The 18959-nt window shown below is 55.4% G+C and overlaps 6 protein-coding genes across 6 annotated transcripts; 4 read left to right on the top strand and 2 right to left on the bottom strand.

The window, feature by feature from the left end:
* Positions 1–2293: 2293 nt before the first annotated feature.
* Positions 2294–5260, top strand: J4E92_005544 (uncharacterized protein; the record flags this gene model as incomplete). The annotated part of the gene is made up of 2 exons (XM_051496924.1): positions 2294–4088; positions 4137–5260. The coding sequence occupies 2 exons, from the start codon at positions 2294–2296 to the stop codon at positions 5258–5260; spliced, it is 2919 nt and encodes a 972-aa protein (XP_051352584.1).
* A 459-nt stretch (positions 5261–5719) lies between these two features.
* On the top strand, positions 5720–7637 carry J4E92_005543 (uncharacterized protein; the record flags this gene model as incomplete). The annotated part of the gene is made up of 2 exons (XM_051496923.1): positions 5720–5753; positions 5806–7637. The coding sequence occupies 2 exons, from the start codon at positions 5720–5722 to the stop codon at positions 7635–7637; spliced, it is 1866 nt and encodes a 621-aa protein (XP_051352583.1).
* A 133-nt stretch (positions 7638–7770) lies between these two features.
* J4E92_005542 (uncharacterized protein) lies at positions 7771–8276 on the bottom strand (the record flags this gene model as incomplete). Its single annotated transcript, XM_051496922.1, has 2 exons — positions 7771–8051; positions 8162–8276. 2 exons carry the CDS (start codon positions 8274–8276, stop codon positions 7771–7773), a joined length of 396 nt encoding a protein of 131 aa, XP_051352582.1.
* Positions 8277–9012: 736 nt separating this feature from the next.
* On the bottom strand, positions 9013–11480 carry J4E92_005541 (uncharacterized protein; the record flags this gene model as incomplete). Its single annotated transcript, XM_051496921.1, has 4 exons — positions 9013–9621; positions 9680–10643; positions 10714–11186; positions 11319–11480. The coding sequence occupies 4 exons, from the start codon at positions 11478–11480 to the stop codon at positions 9013–9015; spliced, it is 2208 nt and encodes a 735-aa protein (XP_051352581.1).
* Positions 11481–12128: 648 nt separating this feature from the next.
* J4E92_005540 (uncharacterized protein) lies at positions 12129–12925 on the top strand (the record flags this gene model as incomplete). Its single annotated transcript, XM_051496920.1, has 5 exons — positions 12129–12187; positions 12235–12345; positions 12449–12599; positions 12649–12729; positions 12794–12925. 5 exons carry the CDS (start codon positions 12129–12131, stop codon positions 12923–12925), a joined length of 534 nt encoding a protein of 177 aa, XP_051352580.1.
* A 441-nt stretch (positions 12926–13366) lies between these two features.
* On the top strand, positions 13367–18616 carry J4E92_005539 (uncharacterized protein; the record flags this gene model as incomplete). Its single annotated transcript, XM_051496919.1, has 3 exons — positions 13367–13520; positions 13570–18283; positions 18337–18616. The coding sequence occupies 3 exons, from the start codon at positions 13367–13369 to the stop codon at positions 18614–18616; spliced, it is 5148 nt and encodes a 1715-aa protein (XP_051352579.1).
* Positions 18617–18959: the final 343 nt, after the last annotated feature.

Genomic DNA, 18959 nt, shown 5'->3' with positions numbered 1-18959 from the left:
GCGGGAAGGAGCCATCTGTAGGGCAGCTCGCAGCATGTATGGCTGATTCATGTCTAAGTGACCAATAGAAGCAATTCCGCAGGCACTGCATTCTGAAGTTGTCTGTCGATGCGTCGGCTGTGTCTCTGTCCATGAACGTATTGCGTATGGCTACGTGAACGGGTCGAGATCTGGGTTCGTTTCCTGGGCGCAACTCAGGTGCTGCTACGCGCCAGTCTAGGAGACGGCTTTTGTTGGTCCAGTAGGTAGTGTTTGCGTATGACAATCGAGTCACCACATCATCCATAGCGAAACTGCCCAGAGAGATACTGTTGACGATAATCTGTGCTGGTAATTTGCTGATGGCTCGCAACTTTGGATGTAGCACTTCACCAGCTTCTAGATGGATCTTTTGACTGGTACCGAGGATCGCTAGGCCGGGGACCTTCTTGGATACTATCGTCATGGAGTATACAGGCCATTTCGAGGAGGGAGTCTGGAAATGTGCTCCCTCTTCGAGAAAACGCTCAGGTAAGTGAGTAGAGTGATAGTGAGAGTTGTTGAACCAGAAAGCAAAATCGTTGGTACGAACGACATGGTGTTTCGTCTTGACCGGGAGAAAGTTGTAGACCATCAAGCGCAGTTCTGTTGGTAGATCGAGAAATCGGAACACCTGTTGATCGGCCATGGTCGAGACAGAAGGTTGGAGAAATCTGTAGTTTGTATTGAAGTGGTCGTAGTAGGGTCAACGCTCGTAAAGTTTCAGCAAATAAGTTTCGGGCAATCGACCTGACGATTGCGCAATCCCATTACGTAGTAGTAGAAAGTCCGTTCACTTCATCGTAGTCAAAATTTGCCTACAGGTGCTTTGTGCGAGATCACAAAGCTACACTTTGGTTGACATTCAGTGGTAGCGCGATGATCCGTGACGACGAGCCACCTACAACTTCCGCAATCCATACGGTACCCAAATGAGAATCTGCTCTTGTTGAGAAGTATTGCGGTAATAATCGACTCGCACGCGTGCAACTACCGGTGTTCGCTTTACCTATGGTCTGAGTAGGCTCCTAGCAGACCCTCTTGCGAGAAAATTCGACATTGCATTGATCCTGGAAGTACGATCGAGAAGAGAAGCGCGTAATAATGTCTCATACAGAGATCGTTCCTGGCAGCGCCGCACTTGCGCATACAGTAGTCCCCACGCACCTCCAAGGAGGCGTGCATAACCGCCTCACCGGCATACGTTCGCGTCGTTCGTTGTCCGGTCAATGCCGGTGAGGTGTCGGAGAGACCGACAATTGAGTTTGGCTATATTGCGTGCATGAAGTGGCTGATGGTCAGCTTTTCGAGACCTCAGCCTTGTGTTGAGATTTATGTGAAAGTGGTGTAACGTGGAAGCTTAGGAAACCTTACACAGGCATCAGAACCGAAACGACAGGCAAGCTAGTCTAACGCGGCTAGCACATGTCAGACGCCAAAAATAGCCCCATGACATTTTACGGAGCTGAGGGAACAGGAGCGAGATGATGCACATCTGGCTCGTATGCAGATCCGCTCGCTTTGAGATAGTCCGTGAAGGTGATGATGCAATCTGCCACTCTAGGCATTGAGCTCTTCGGACACGTCGCAAATGTCACGATCGCACAAGAAAAGCAAAACACTCAGTGTACAATAATGAGACGCGATATGTATAGTTTGCATACCCCAGGCGATACGCAGGGGCGGCTGCAGCTTCAGGCACGTTGAGCAGAGGAGGGCTTGCAACGCCGCCTAGACTAACAGCTGCTGTCCCCACTTGGCGTTCTTGTTTGCAGGTTCCATCCGCCGGGCTATGGGCACAGTGTATGTATCTGGATCCAGCGACGTTTGCTGTCGTCTCCCTGTGTCACTGGGATGCGGGAGTGCAGGCACAGAACGGGGAAGACGAAACGTCGATTGCGCCTTGGAAGCCTTGAACAGCAGAAAGGCGTTAGAGGCAGCCGGCAGGGAATTGGCAATAGCAGCACTGCCACGGCTCGCGATATCAGCAACTTGGTCCGGTGTTAGCTGCACCGGGACTGGTCTTGCCTTCTCCATGTCATTCCATTAGTTCCGCATGCCTGCACGTGCGGCGGCTTGGGCTGATCACCTACGCCGTGCATCTATGTAGCTCGATGCATTGTACTTGAGGAAAGCTGTCCAACCGCGCGATGCAGTCTTACCCGGGTATAGTCTATGGTTGCTCAGTCTCGTTTTATTATTAGCTGAGCGCGTCGTCTCCGCCCCGCCATCGACAACCTGCTCTGAGGCGGAGCTTGAAGCTGTCAACACTGCGATGCCTAACTTTCCATGGACCAAGTCGAATCGGTCGCACCAATCTGTCGACATTTCCTCGTCAGGGCAGCATTCGCCCGTACCACCTGGTAAGGAAGCATTTGGGCGCCCAATCGCCGGCGCCGCTGACGGGCAAGCGCTGGCAGTGAACGAGCACGTCGCCGCGCAGCGATACCATACTTCAGACAGCCAGCAGGCGCCTGTACAGGCTCAGCAGCCTCCTGTGCAACAACAGCAGGTCTCGGCGGGCGCTCCGCTACAGGGCCAATATAGAGAACAGTTTCCTCAGCGCACAACGAGTCACAGGTTGAGTGCCCATCTCCCTCTGGGTCAGTCGTCGCCGTCGCAGGTTTACCAGCAACAACCCGGCCCCGCGCCAGTGTCTGGTGCTGAATCGCCTCATCGCGGCCCCTATCAGCCCCAGCCTGCGCCTTCTGCATACACGCCAGAAGCCAAGAAGCCATCGCTGCGCAGTCGCATTGCAGCCGGAGTCAAAGGGCACAAAGACCAGGAAGCCAAAGCACAGAAGAACGGCCTGGGCAGGCGACAGTCAGTCCGGAAGAGCGACCCCCGCGCGCAGGAGTATCAGGCGCAGGAAGAGAGCCGTGTGCAGCAGTGGCACCAGCACCAAGGGTCGACTTCTCATCTGCCCGCCTCGAACGAGCAGGACGAAGACAACCTCGACCCCTTCCTGCAGAAAGACGATACGCCCCAAGTACCGCCCAAGGACATCCAGTACCAACAGAACCTGCCGCAGCCTCAGCAATTTGCGCCGCAGCCGCGTCAGGAACAGCAGCCGTACAATCGGCCCCCACTTGACAGGGTAAGCACGGAGGGCAGCTATTCGACCCAAGGCGGGGTAGACCAATACAGCCCTGAGCAACACCAGGGCCAGGGTCTCCAGCAGCCACGGCACCAGCAACAGCAACAGCAGTACCAGAGCTACCAGCCCGCTGTCCAGCACCCACAAGCCTCGGGCGACTACCAGGCCTTCAACCCACAAACCGTGCCAAGCCCTCTGCTCCAGAACGCTCAGCTGCACGGGCAAGGTGGCCCAGTCTCGCAAGACATACAGCAAACTTACTACCTGTACCAACAGCAGCAAGCTAAACTCCAGGCCCAGGGCCATTCGCCGCTAGACAACGCGCCGCAAAACACGCTTTATCCGCAGCAGTTTGCGTCGCAGCTTCAGCCGCATCAAGACCAGCAGCAACAGCCTCAACCTGGCCGGCCAGCCTCGCAGCAGCAGATTGACCTGCAGCCCCCACAGGCGTCTCGCCAGCATCCTCAGATCGCGCAAGAGGCCCAGTCGATCGAGTCGCAGCGCCGCCCCCCTTCGTCCCACCAGCTCGCCCCGCCGTCTCCCCTCCAGCCGCCGTCCCACCAGACCTACGACGCGCAGCATCCCCAGTCGTCCGATCTACTACCGACCAACATAACACCCCCACAGGCGCACGACAGCATGGCGCCTAGTGCTCAGAGCAGTGCTAGGAACACCATCAGGAAAGCGAACGATGGCAGCCAACCACAGCCGGGCGCAACGTCGCGAGAGTCGTCCATGCTTTCACAGCCTCCCGCTCAAGGTCAGCCCCACGGTCAGCCGCCCGTGTCGCCGGGCCTGGCAACATTCGACGCTAACGTCGTTCCAACAGCTTCGCAAGGACAGCCATACCGTGGTGAGAAGCAGCCCCAGCAGGTCTCAGAAATGGGACGGGCAACGCCACCGCCGAGGACATCTGTCGCCGATATGTCAGAGGAGGAAATCGAGAAGCTACAAAAAGAGCACGATGTCTTGCGTGAGTACATTCTCTTTGGATGAGCCGATTGCATCTAACACAAGACAGGCGAAAAGTACCAAAAGGTCAAGCGATACTTTTTCGAGCAGCAATCGCAGGTCCATCAGCTACAGAATACCCTCGCAAACCAGCGTTTGTCTTTGTCTCGTACATCCTGGGATGACAGCGAATATGCAACACGCTTCAATCGATTGGACGGATTGATAGCACAGCTGTCTTTCTCAATTCGCAAAGACTGGAAGAGTATACCTACGTGGCTACACAAGGTGGTCAACAAGACAGCTGTCGAGACAGGCAAGCAAGAAATGACGGCTATCGGCCGCGCTGTCATCTCGCAGTGGCTGGTGGAGAACATATTCGAAAAGTACTTCCACCCAGACCTCGAGCCGGGCTTTTCGACGCAACTGCAGTCAATCGTCTCCAACATCCGCAAGTTCTCGCCGCCGTGTCATAGCGCCGAGGATGAAGACACGCTCGCTGCGAAGATTATCAACTGGCGGCTGGCCACACTAGAGGGCCTTGCCGACACTTTGAGAGCACCACAGGCCACAGCCAATCGCGAGGCGCTCACTGAGACACTCAACGAGAAGCTTATTGCGTTCCTCCAAATGCACTTGAATGACCCTGCGCCTCCAGATCTCAATGGAGGTGTGCCTATGATCATCGAACTCGCCATTAGCATCGCACAACATTTGCCCCTTGAAAGCCGTGAAGTACACATCGAGTACTTTTATCCTGATCATAGCATCGTTCCCGATTTCATGAAGATTGAGTCCGGCATCCCCGCGCTGACGGCACCCATCGTGGAGCGGGACGATGCCGACAGAGCTTCGATCAGAAGCATGGCTTCCAGACCTGACGACAACATGTCGTTAGCGGAACAAGAGCAAGCACAGCTACAGGGAAGCCAGCCACCAAGAGAAGATAAGAAGCGCGGCATGTTCGGTTTTGGTGGGTCAAAGAAGCCGACGGCTTCTCCTGCTACTCTGGGCAAGCGGGAATCGTCGCTCGGTCAAGGTGGCAGCCAGCAAAGTCTTACACAACATCCACCGGGTAGCTCTGGTGGACCAAAAGACGAAGTGCCGCCACCACGTGTGCGCATGGCCGCTGGTGTCTTTGTACAGATTCGCGGCAAGAGCATTTTGATCAAGGCGCCAGTATACCAGACATGAGCGGCCCTGACGCGACAATGATAACGAAGATGGACGATTTGGATTGAGCGATCTAGCAAGCAAGCGTTTGGTTTATTTCCTTTTCCACTTCTACACAGTATGATTGGGTTCTGAGATTGGATCTACTGCATCTAAAGTATACCCAGGACGATTGATGGCGTGTTTTGGAGCGTTTCTTAGTCGACTTGGAGTGCATGCCGATACCCTCGTTGCTGTTACGGTTATGATTGGAATAAGAACAAATTCTCTGGTATAATGAAAGAGGTCTTGCTTTCTGAGCGGCTTTGCGTGAGTGAACGTGTTGGATTTCGCTCTTGGACCGCCCGCAGCACTGAGCTTCGAGGCCCAAAACCACGCTAATTGCGGCGTCTTTGGACTCCCATTGGCCTACATCCGCACCTGCCCTTGTTTACCGAATCCAAACATTCTCGTCGCATGCTTGATAAGACTGTTTTGACGATGGAAGACATCGTCGTAACCCCGCAATTCAAATGTGAGCATGAACGCGAAGGTCTTAAGCCTCGGCAGTTACTGATCAGTGCCAGCGACTAATGCCTCCGTCCCATCACCGACCGCGACACACGTCGCATGCCTCAATGGCGCGCGCTTGCAGATACGCTGTCTTACCACGTTGGAAATCGTGCGGAGTATAGCGATACCTTCAAGTCACGATCTTAGAAACTCGAGAATCGCCTGGTCAGCACCTACCCTGCCACCACTGACCTCGTCCACGTCGCGACCCTCACCCAACTCGACACCACCCCGTCGATCCTCACGCACACCGCGGCCATGCTCGAACCGCGTCCTCATATCCGATGACGATACAACGCGCGTATACGATCTTCGCGACGAAAAGTGGAACGCCGTGATAAGCAATGGCTCGGGGGGCATGGGCAAGAACGTGCATGCCGAGTTTGGCGCAAACGAGGATGAAGTCATCGTCTGGAGCGACTTCACCGCATGTGCCAAGATATGGTGTCTCAAGACTGGCAGGGCCGTAGAGATACGCGACCCGAAATTTGTAGGCAAAGACGGAAAGGGCTGGGGCTACCGGCCTGGCGAGGATACAGACTCAAGAGGTGGAAGACGGAGAGGCGGCGTTCTGGCACTGCTATGTCGTGCAGCAGGCGCCGATATTCTGTTGCTCCTGGCTCCTGGCACATACAAGGTCATCAATCGCGTCGAGCTTACGACAAGCGATGCGGCAGGGCTGAGATGGAGTCGCGACGGTCGCTGGCTGGCAGTCTGGGACGCAGCCTCTGCTGGCTACAAACTCCACATCTACACTGCCGACGGACATTTGTATCGCGCCATGACCCGCGAACCCTCAGACGACGTCAGCGAATGGCATGTGGAAGGCTTGGGTATCAAGACGCTGGAATGGGTGCCTGGGAACGAATGTCTAGCTGTCGGTGGCTGGGACCGTCGCGTCCGTATCCTCTCTACACGAACCTTCGCCCCAGTCGTTTTCCTGGACCACACGCCCGTCATCGATGTGCCCAGCGCACCCGTATACAGCGAACATGTCGACAGCCAGGGCAACCGCAGCTTCACAACCTCGCAGCAGCCCGTCACACCTCCAAAAGCAGCCTTGGAGAAGAACGAAACCGGACTCATGAAGCAGGGTATCGGCATGTTGACCTTCAACGCAGACGGCACGTTATGTGCGACACGCGACGACAGTACACCATGTACAGTCTGGATCTGGGATCTAACCGTGCTCCGACCTCGGTGCATAATAATCCAATACAGTCCGGTTAAGAACCTGCTCTGGCACCCCACCGATCCAAACCGTCTGCTCATACAGACGACCCAAGACGAACCCACCGTATACCTCTACACAGCCGCGACCTCTCACTCACCGTCATCCTCCACTTCTCATTCCACATCCGCCCACCAATCCTCTTTCCAACACCCCCCAGCTGTCCTCACTTTATCCCCTCAAATCAGCAAACCAGCAGGTTCAGCACCACCCCGCTGGTCTACAACCTGGCTCTTCACCTCACCAGACAAGAAACCCGCACTCGTATTCGGTCATCAGCAGGCACATGTACTGGTGTGGCCAGAGGGCAAAGATAAGATCTTGCGCTTCGAGCGTGATGATGAGGATGAGCAGGAAGAGTCGGACGACAGTCTGTTCGATATACTTACTGGACGCACGCCGATACCTGAGTTGAACGGGGATAGTAGGGAGGAAGAAAGGATGGAGGAAGATGAGTTTGGGGATAGTGTGGGGACGGTGCAGGGGCTCGACGATACGTTTAGAGGGAAAGGGGGGAGGGACGATATACATGATGATCGAGAAGGCGAAGAGAGGCAGCAGAGTCTATACGAAGAGGGTGTCTTGGGCGAGAGCGGGATGAGCGAGATGTTCTAACACCCAAGCAGTGCATTTCATGATTTAGGAGTTCTTCAAGAAATATACCCATACAATTCTCTACTAACAACACCACCATCGAACATAAACACCCTTCCCCTTCCCATCCTCCCCCTTTCCCATCACCTATAACCTATTTCTTCCCCCCATCCTCATCCTGGAACCCCCACCGCCCCGTCTGATCCAGACCCAGCGGATTCTGCCCCGTCTGCTCTTTCCCCGCAATACTCTCGGGTTTACTCTCATAGCTATCCTTGTTCTGGCCGCCCAGCAGCTCAGACTTTTCTTCTTCGTGGCCCATGAGGGGACCGAGAGCGGGCCGCGTGGTGCCGCCGAGGGCGTTGCCGAGGGGGCCTGTTACGCCTTTTTCGAGGGGCGCGCCGAGGGGGCGGAGGGCTGTGCCTAGGACGTTGCCTGGAAGGGAGGTGTTAGAGGAGGGTTGGATAGGTTGGGGTGGGTGGTGTGCTGGGAGTGTGGTGGTGGTGATTTGGGTAAGGAGGAGAGGGAGAGGAGGAGAGACGTACCAATAGGGTCTCCGACCTTGCTCAAAAGACCTCCTGATCCCTTCTTCTCCTCTTGCTCGTCATTCTGGGGCTCAGTCTGGATGTGCTGTTGCTGCGGCTCTTCCTTGTCTGACATGATGAACGATGTCGGCTCTTGAGTTTCTCGTGGCTTGGATTATGTAGGTTTGTTGATTGTTTATTTCAAGAATGTGAAATGCGGTAGGAGCTAGGAGTTTATGGAGTTAGTTGCCTAAGGGTCCTGAGCGCAACGGCTTTATGTTAGTTGCGCAGGTTACGCGGCGCGGCGCGTTTCCAAGCTTCGGGGTGGTTGTGACGTCACTTGTCATGGGTGGGGAGGTTTGACGCGCTCCCTTTCTTTTTGGTGGGGTACGGTACGCGACAAGGAGTTGACGACATCACCGCGGTCGTTGCACCGATCGAGGAATACAGGCGTGAGAGTAGAGATCTAATTTGACCAGGAAAGAACATATGATATAGTGAGCATGGTAGTAGACACTGAGAGCACCGTGCGGAACCTGTCTTCCGTTGATGTCCATGTGCACAAAACTCCACCAGATGCACGTGTTTCCACCACACTCAAAGGACAGCCAGAAGGAAGAAACAAATCCCGCTTCATAATCAAGATGATGCATTCTTCGCCGTGAATTCGCAGTACGCAAAGCAAAAAGAAACAATTTGATGAAACACTTTTGAATGTGCAAGAGGAGACGCGCTCAATGGTCCCGCGTTGGTTGGAGCTCTCAACGGTTGACGCTACGGCGAAGTCGTCTTGCAACTGCACTGTCAGTGTTTGATATCTGATATCAGCGTAAGCCACTTACTGTTTTGGGCAGCAACATGTACTACCGTGTTCAACCCGCTACAGTGGGACGAGCGCTCGGATCGATATCCTCCTTGGTATGATGCGCAAAGATCGAGACGTCGATGACCTTGTCATGCTTGTATCCCACCCTCGGAAGTCTACCAACTCGGATAAACTTGCAAGCGCTTAGAAAGTTGCCTCGCCAATCAGCATCCAAGTCATCGCCATTCTCGTGGTGAACGTTGAGCAAGACGGTCTTGACAACTCTTGACGGCCCTGTCTTGAGATAGTCGAAGTTGTTGACATACTCGTATCCACCACGGGCGCGATAGCTGGTATCGACCATCTCCAAAAGTCGATCCACGAGACACTTGCCGATTCCCTTAGAAACGAACCCTGGGTGGACAAACAACTCCATCTCGAATGTGTAGCGGTATAGAGTCGCTTGACCACAGAAGTCGTCGAGGTGGATGAAACCAACTATCTTTTCGTTGACATAGCCCGGGTCGACCCGGTGCTGGTTGCTCTTGGAGACGGCTACTAGGTACGGGAGGCCTGCGCTGGTAATATCCGTGATTCTCGCAGCGATTTGAGCCACAGTGCGTTCGTCGAACTCGGTTGCGAAGATGGTATCCCTGACATAAAAGTTGTAGATCTCCTATAATCGGTGTTAGCAGAACATGTGTTTCTGATGCAATTCAAGACATTCAACTTACTGCGATGCCCCGGACATCCATCGCCTGAATGGGTCGAATATATATATTGGCTTCAGGGCGCAACCGACGGTCCACCATCGGTTGAACAGGAGCCTTTGACTCTGGTATGGGACGGTTCCGTTTCGCCATCGTTTTGCGATACTTGTCCTCTTTATGCTTCTTCACTGCCTGGACCTTGGCTTCAGCGGAAGCTAACTGATGAGGTTCATTCGTTTCCGGGTCAACCCTAAGTTCTGGAGCTGCCAGAGCGTGGAGATAGCTAGACACGTGTGTGAGGCGCTTCTGGTCCTGGCTGTCACTGGAATCGATGTGCTCTTCATAGATGATATCCTCGTAAAGCTCCCACCAAGGTAAGTAGTCGATGAGATCGTTGTTGTCTACCAGTTCAGGCTCGGACTTCGTTGTTACAAGTTTCTGCCAGTTCGTCCTAAGATTGTCGCCCTCAATCTTTACCTCCAGCCAGTAGCGAGGTGCAACTTCTTTGCCGAGAGTGAACGTGTTGGGTGGGAGGTAAACTTGGACCTTGTATTCGTCAGGGATTGCCGCAGCCCATCGCTCTATGTTAGCGCCAAAATGACGGTCTGCGTGACCTTTGCGTCCGGTCCAAGTCTCAGGAGCGGGCAGCCAGTTACCATCCCAGTCCGTCAGCTTCCTGGCGTCGTAATCCGGGTCTCCATTGCTGTCAGACCTGAAGCCGACGCCGCCATCACTGTCGCTGCTTGAGGGTATATACTTCATATCTTTTGCCTTGGGCCAGACTGTCTTCTTGTAGGGCTGTGGGCCTCGGGGCCATCGTGGATTTCCCGGAGCTTTGGTAGTGGGAGGAGACTCGACCTTGGGCTGGTCCCAGCCGTTGTAGGTGGTGGGCTCAGGCATCGCAGATCCACGCAGCCCGTTCTTCCCATTGCTGGGCGACGTTGTTGGTGACGAAGCAGACGAATCTTGCTGATGATTCGCACCGTTGCTGCATACGTGTTAGTAAACCTGAATTGTATGATGTCTGTCACGGCATCGAGGCGCGATGGTAGACTTACGAGATGAGATCAGGCTTGCTGCTCATCCCGAGCTTCGACTGATTGGACGTAGAACGCGATCCATTGACAGCAACACCGCTGTCATGGGCAGAGTCTGCCTTTCCACCGTCGGCAGAGCTGCGGTTGCGGAGGTGAGGAGGGACGTAAACACTCGCTTTTCCGTTGGATGGCCCGGCCATGTTGTTGCCAATTTTCTTCTTCTTGTTGCGCGGGGATCTCTTGTTAGGCGGCTTCTGATTATTTACTGGGTCCGTGGGGCGGGGTGTAGTTGGAGAAGTAAGGTTGGCAGGTTCGACGGTACTAGCGTGGTGAGCGGTTGCCTTACCACGGCCGTTTCGACGCGGTTGCTTGGGTACGTTAGAGAATTCGGATTGCCGAGCTAGCCAGCTATCCGGGTCGTCTGGTTGTACGGGATCGTTCTCCTCAGCTGCGAATGGCACCCAGTGACGATGTCCAGATTGAGGCTTGTTAAGCTAGTGTTGTGTGTTAGTTGTGTTGTAAGAGTTGGTGAAGTGGGAAGACTGGGTGCAAGTGACAAGACTTATATGCCGTCACTCTGGGGCGGTATGAAGTCGGCACGGGAAGCGAGGTGCGCCTTCACTTACCGAGAGGTTTCCGAAGTCCTTTTCCTGCTGCCCAGTCATGGGTTCTTTGGCGAGCTTCGTGTCGACCTGAGCATCTTTGACCGTAGCATCGTCCAGCTCGATCAATGTAGGCAGTGGAGGCAGTGTACTGCGCGGGCACCAATTACGCGCGGTGCGGCTCATGATGCAGGTTTCCGATACTTCTGACTGGGAAGAGAACGAGAGGGCCCCAAACAATGCTAATGGGAGCAGAAGGAGCGACCAAAATGAAGAAGAAGAAGATATCCTTGAGATGTAGAAGCATCCAAAGGCCTGAGTCACGGTTTGCTAGTGATGAGTCTGCCTAATAAGTTTGGCGAGAGCATGCCAGCTTCGCCTCACCTCACCTCTTTCCTCATTGAATTTTACCTTGCCATGACACAACCCACGTGTTTACCGCTAGTGCCTACCGAGAACTGCAGGCAGCCACGATGGAAACAGAACATTACGGAAAGAGTTACCGATGCGACATCAAGACGTACCCAAATACACAGTGTCTTGAGACAACAAATGAACGTCTATCTGATGAAATCGACGAACGGATAATTAGACGAAATTTCCTGAGGGATTTTCCAGATTATAATCACTGATATAAAGTGGCAGGCGAGATGGAAGATTTCCGAAATTGCCGGAAGGCAACGTGATAACGGTGATGTTACTTTAGCATGCAATACCGTCACTTGGGCAGATGCAAGTGTCCGTAAACAGTTTAGCCGATAAAGGGACGAGCTCCACACTTACTTGACTGACTGCCTGACAGACTGACAGAACCCGAAAAGTGAAACGCACAAAATGCTGTCAATACTACGGAAGGCGCGTCTCAAGGACAAGGAGATGCGAATCTTGATGCTGTGCGTATTCCAAGAGTTTTTGCGAGATCGGAGGCTCACTGCATCAGTGGGCTTGACAATGCGGGAAAGACGACCATTGTGAAGAAGATCATGAACGAGGATGTGAACAGTGTCAGCCCTACGCTTGGTTTCATCATCAAGACGATCGAGTATGATGGGTACGTATGACAAACCTTGGCCGCCTGATGAGACTGACGGAACAGTTACAAACTCAATATATGTACTGCACCTGGTTGTTCCCTCACAAGCGTGTACTAACAGCACAGGGGATGTCGGTGGCCAGAAGACATTGCGGACGTACTGGAAGAATTATTTTGAGAAGACTGACACGCTCATCTGGGTTGTCGATGCGACTGACCGCGAGCGGATAGACGATTGTCGACAGGAATTGGCGGGGTTGCTGCTGGAAGAGGTTTGCACAAGCATGAACCCTCCCAAGCGTCACGAGCTAACGAAAGAAGCGTTTGTCTGGAGCCAGTCTGCTTGTGTTCAAAAACAAGAGCGATGTGCCGGGGTCCATGACGGAAGACGAGATTCGCGAGGTGGGTGAGGGCTTAGGAAGATGTTGAGCCTGGTTGGCGGGCCAATGCTGACGGCGGCGTACAGGGACTGCGACTCGACGCCATCAAGACACACAAATGGCACATTATGGCCTGCAGTGCCATGACGGGAATGAACTTGCAGGAGGGGCTGGAGTGGGTGGTGCAGGATGCAAAGGCGCGACTGTTCTTGTATTGATGCTTGCCGGCATGCATCGCGGTGCCAGGGGCACGGCAGCCCAAAGGCTGGATGCGGGTAGTATAGCGGTAGTCGAATGACAAGCTCCAACCGCCCAAGTGTGGAGCTGGCGTCGACCGGCCGCAGCTGGACGTCGATGGTATAAACAAACAGCCATCGAGGCCGTCTGGACGACCTGCATCCCTCTATCTCGCTGCTTCTCTTCATCATTCGCTCATTTGGTGCTACCTGTCCGCGGGCTTACGTCGACATCGCATCTGAAACATACCCGAGCATTCTGGCTAGGAATGACATAACCGAGTCAAAGTAATTTAACGACCGTCTAGCTCCCAGATCCGCCTGGGATTCATCTCACTGCCGAGCAGCTTCAATCCTTGCGCATAACTCCCGTAGCGCACATTGGCCAGTGATAGCCTGCCTTTCTCGTCGCCCACAAGCACCATGGCGTCCGACGAGAGGGAAATCGACCCTTCCGAGTTTGTGCAGCGGATTCAACGGCTGGGCGACCAGCGGGACCGCGAAGATGCCGAGCGTGTCAAGAAGCTCGAAGAGGAGCTTATACAGGGCCGCAGCGAGCGACTAGCGCGCAGAGCAGGTTTGTTTTTATGCCCGTTAGAGTTCACGACGGCTGTTGACCCAAACAGAGCGAGCCCGCTCCATCTCCCCCGACAAGCCATATACGCCCCAGTCCCCGCGCTCTCAAGCTGCCACGCCCCGAACGGTGCAGGAAAAGGCTGCCAGCACGCCCACGCCCGCCATGAGCCCGCCAAGCCAAGACGCCGCCCGCGACGACTCGCTGCAGCGCCTCACGAGCTCGCCCACGCCCTCCGCCCTCGACGACACCGAGCCCAAGAAGCCCGCCACCAGCGCCGCCGCATTGGGGCGCTCCGGCACCCTTTCGTGGAACCAGAGGCCCAAGTCCGGCAGCATACGGCGGCCGCTGTCAGTCGCATCGCGGTCCCCCGAGCGCCCGTCAGCCAGCAACACGCCCGAGCCGCCAGCGTCGCCCGAGGCCAATCCCTCCAGAACCTCCATCGCCGCCTCGCTAGGCGCCAAGGACCCAGCGTTCTTCCGACAGACACAGGACAGTGGAAGGGGCGCAGCGGCATACAGGAAAAACCAGGACGAGGCAGCTTCAGAGACAGGTTCCGTGTCGGGCAGGAGACAGCTGCCGGGCATGTCACGCGAGTCTACAACAGAGCCCGAGGTCAGTAGCCCGCCTGCCGAAAGCATACGCTCCAGCTCGCCCGGCTCTCGCGGCGGCTCGGTACGCGGCAGCGCCATGCTGAGCAACCGCTTTTCCACCAACACGTCGGTATCAGGGGGCGACGCTGAGCCGCTCGCCAAGGGGCGCTCTCCTCTCCCAACGCTCGACTCGCAAAAGTTCGCCCCGCCGTCTGAACAAGGCTCCTCGATCGACGGTGGGGACAGCGAACGTGCCGCACGCGCCCTTGCCATGTCGCCGACACAAGGGAGGATTTCGCCCGAACGGGAACGATCTGCCTCGCCTACCAAGGGCATGGGCGGCTTCGTGCAAAGCGCGATGCTCAAACGCAGCGATAGCGTAAGCAAGCGGTGGAGCACCCAGACACCGCCAGTCCTGAGCAGACAAAACTCTACCCTGAGCAACCGCGGAAGTGCCATAACAGGCTACGGCTCACTCTCCGGCCTCGACCGACCTAGTCTGAGCAGAGACAACTCCATCGAACCTTCGTCCTCCTCGCGTCCCGCCTCGAGCTACAGCAATGCGACCATCACGGGCGCCGACAAAGACAGCGCACCCAAAGACGAGTTCGTGAAGCCAGCCCTCCCTCACCGTCACAGCCGAGCCAAGTCTGTCGCGTCCACCTTCAGCGACAAGGACGCACTCAACGACGACTTCTCGCCCCCGAGCCCCTCGAAGCGGTGGAGCCCTACAAAGTCGACTTGGCTGGAGAGCGCGCTGAGCAGGCCAGAGTCGCCCAAGCCCAAGCAAGCAGCGCCGGCGCAGCCTGCGTGGATGGCAGAGATCAACCGCATCAAGCAACAGCGCAGTAGTGTTGACCTGGGCAAAGGCAGCCCGTTCGGAGAGCCATCGTCTGGTCGCACCTCGCCCATCAAGGACATACAACTGAAGCCTGTCGGTCTTCGCCGACCCGAGTCCCCCAAGAAGGAGGAAGGCGCTGAGCCCATGAAGATGGAGACAGTCAAGGAGCAGTCACCCAGCCCAACACCCGCATTGGCACCGAAGCCCTTGTTCGCCAAGAAGTCGGAATCCAAGCTCGCGACTGAGACACCAGCAGCGGTAGTTGAGCCTGAAGTCGTCAAGGACGCTCCTGAAAAGGCTGCTGTAGAAGCACCCGCTCCTACCCCCACCAAATCGGAATCACCGCCGCCAACAGCTGAACAGCCAGCAACGCCCACCGAAGCCAAGCCGGTGGCATCGCGATTCACACAGGATACAGGTCGTGGGTCTCCAGCGGCGAGGCCGAAAACCCCACCCAAGAAGGACTTCCGCGCCGGGTTGAAGCCACGCCGACCGCCGCCTGACAATTCGAAGAAGGATGGCGAGGTCAATGAGTTGCAGAACGTCTTTGGCCGGCTACGAAAGGCCGAAACCAAGAACTATGTTGCGCCTGACGTGCTCAAGGATAACATCACACGAGGGAAGACCGCGCTTAACGTGACTGGTGGGCCCAAGCCTACAGTCCGGAAAGACGAGTTCAGGGAGAGCCTCATTAAGAGGAAATCCACCATCTTTGACAAGGCCCAGGAAGAGGGCTCGGCATTGAAGCGATCCGACAGCGCATCGAAACCATCTCCTCCAACACCAGAAGCTATTGCAAAGAAAAAGGGCCTGAGCCGAGCAGACAGTGACCCAAAGGCTGGCGCTCCGAAAGAACCAGAACCCATACCAGAAGCTCTGGTCAGGAGGAAGAGTTTAGCTGCAAACAAGGCCATCATGAATGATAAGCCAGCACAGCCCGCATCCTCTACGACAAAAGAGCCAGCCATGTCTGGCAAGCTCGCGGGTCGCTTCAACCCTGCACTAGCCGGTATGCTCGCTCGAGGGCCACCACCTCTTGCGACGAACAAGTCTACATCAAGTGCTGAGGTAGACGTGTCTCCTACCAGGCCTGCGCAAGAAGAGAAGACTGGACCTGCCCCAGAGCTGCAACACATGACCAAGGGTCGCGCCCGCGGACCGAAGCGAAGGGCGCCGAAATCCACGACTGCCGGACCGGAAAAGACTCAGGACAAGGCTCAGGACAAGGCTCAGGACAAGGTTGAGGAAAAGGCTCAAGAGAAGGTACCTACTGCTGCTGTTGCTCCTTTGGTGAAACCAGAGCATGTCCTTCCTAGCTCCGAGGTTTCCAAGACTAACGGAAAATCAGAGGAGCGACCAGTAGCCAGGACGCCGGTCAGACAGTCGTCGACTGATAAGCCTGCCACGCCTGCCAAATCATCGCGCATCTCTTCCGGAAATTTCGGAAAGACGTCCACTCCGGAGCTTCCCAAGAAGCCAGAGTCTCTGGAGCTCGACCGAAGAGTATCTGGACCCCAAGCCACCCCGAAGACGCCACGGCCCGAGTCTATCAACTCACCGAAACCATCATCACCCAGAGTACCGAACAAGCCAACATCTCAAGAATTTGAAAGACGCGTCTCTGGATCGCATAGCACGCCGATGAAGTCTCCACTACCAAAGCCAGTCGAAACACCAACGTCCGCATCACCCACACCGACACCGACATCGCATTCTCGATTCTCCCGTCCACTCCCGACGTTGCCGCAAACAGTGCCTTCAAAACCAGCAGCGGAGAGTCCTAGATCAACGCCACTTAGGGAAATATCAACACCCAATGTAGAGATCTCACCAGCTAAGGATGAGCCCTCGCCCGAGAAGACGACGTTTTCCTCGGTCAAGAGCGCCACCACGCTATGGGGTAGGTCGTCGGCGTCTTCATCACCCGCTCCAACAAGGGTGAAGTCCCCCATCAAGCTACCAACGCAAGCGGACGAACAAGCTGCGATGAAGGACGCCGGACTGGTTCGCTCATCAGAGCCAGAAACCAAGGCCCTTCCCAACCCGCCACAGCCCAGCCAACAGTCACCGACTGAATCGAAACCTCTGCCACCAAAGCCGAAGCCTGTTGGCCTGGGCTTCAGCCTTGGAAGTCTGGGAGGATTTGTCGCGTCTCGGTCACGGGACTCAAGTCCTCAATTACCCAAGAACGCGCCTATGTCACCACCAGGAAGCGCCAACAGGCCATTCTCAGAGCCATCCATTGTATCGCCAACCATCCCAAAGCACGACGGGATGTTTGCCGACTTCTTTGATGAAGCGCCCGTCACAGAGGGCCAGCTTCCCGACAACGTAGACACTATGTACACACTAAAATCGCCACCACTTGACCTTGGTCCGTCAGGAAAGATTCGTACATTACGCAAGCAGATCCAAGAAGTAACCGGTGACGGGAGACTTACATCTATACCCATGCAAGAAGAGCATATCTTGTTCCAAGATTCAATGTACTTGTGCACGCACGTCTATGGTGATGCAAGGGGCGGAAGACACACGGACGTGTACCTATGGGCCGGCAATGGTGTGCCCGAACCTACTCTGGATGATGTGCAACTCTTCGCAAAGAACCACGCACGACAAAACCAAGGGACACTTCTAGTCATCCGTCAAGGTCAAGAGACACCGAACTTCTTTGAGGCTCTGGGTGGTATTGTCATCACACGACGTGGCGCAAAGCCAGGATCCAAGGAGTTCATGCTTTGCGGCCGTCGCCATCTCGGACACCTCGCCTTTGATGAAGTAGACTACTCTCTCAAGAGCCTATGCTCCGCCTTTCCCTACCTCGTCTCCACTTCGACCGGCAAGGTATACTTATGGAAAGGTCGCGGCTGTTCCGCTGAGGAGGTGTCCGGTGCTCGCCTCATGGGCATGGACCTTGCGCCCACGGGCGACTACAACGAGATCGACGAGGGTGCCGAACCTCAAGCCTTCCTCAACAACACATTTCCTCCCTCTCAAGTGCCAGCAAAGGGTCCTGCCATCCCACGCTCAGCAGACCACTGGCGCTACAAAGCCACCTCGGATAAGTACCGCGTGCGTCTCTACAAGATTGAACAAACGACCGGCCAACCGGCAGGATGGGGCCAAGCACTCCAGGTGAGCAGCTCCTTTTTCGCACCGCTGCTGCGGAGACCGTCTTGGAACGCTGCTGAACAGAGGCCACAGACGCCGCTTACGCCCAAGACGCCGCACGGTGCTGTCAAGACCGAGGTCAAGGAGATTATGCCTTTCTCGCAGAGGGATCTGGAGCCGGAGAACGTATATGTACTTGACGCGTTCTTCGAGATGTACATGTAAGTTGCCCCGTCATTGCAGATGTCTGCCACAGTTCACTAATTCTTCGCAGTATCGTTGGCCCCTTGTCTCGCACACAAGCGCCTGCATTCTCCACGGCTCTGATGTTCGCGCAAGCGTACGGCATGCTCGCTGTATCGGAAGAAGACCGTCCGTTCATGCCCGTGACTACGGTCGTACTAGAAGGTGTACCTCGCGACATGAAGGTTCTGTTCCGACACTGGGACGACAAGCTCATCCCCGCTGCTGGCTTGATGAGCGGTAAACTTGGCCGAGGCAAGAGTTTGAGGATCGTCGGTCTGGAGAAAGCCATTGAGGCTACGCGGCGCTAGAGGGTGGACGAAAGCATTCGTGCTTGTTACTGTGTTGTCAGGAGCGTCTCGAAGGCGAATTGCATTGTTGCGCCTTACCTTCCATGTACATAAGTTATGCCTGCACTATATTCGGCGGCAGGTGCCCTAGGCTTGCACAACGGCGTCGCGGCGTCACTACGGACCGGCCTATGGCTGAAGTCGTTGAGGCAGTATTCTCGCTCACGCGACCTGTATATCATTACGTTGCTCAATCTTGTTCCCGGTTGATATCTGTTTCTCATTTCAACGGCCTTGTTTTCCAGCTGATGAAGAAACAACATCAATCTAGACCGTTGGAAAAGAACGTCGTCGTGAACATAAA

This window comes from Alternaria infectoria (genome assembly GCF_024043175.1).
Source record: "Alternaria infectoria strain BMP 0036 chromosome Unknown scaffold_8, whole genome shotgun sequence".
Lineage (NCBI taxonomy): Eukaryota > Fungi > Ascomycota > Dothideomycetes > Pleosporales > Pleosporaceae > Alternaria > Alternaria infectoria.
This window is presented reverse-complemented; position numbering and strand designations above follow the sequence as displayed.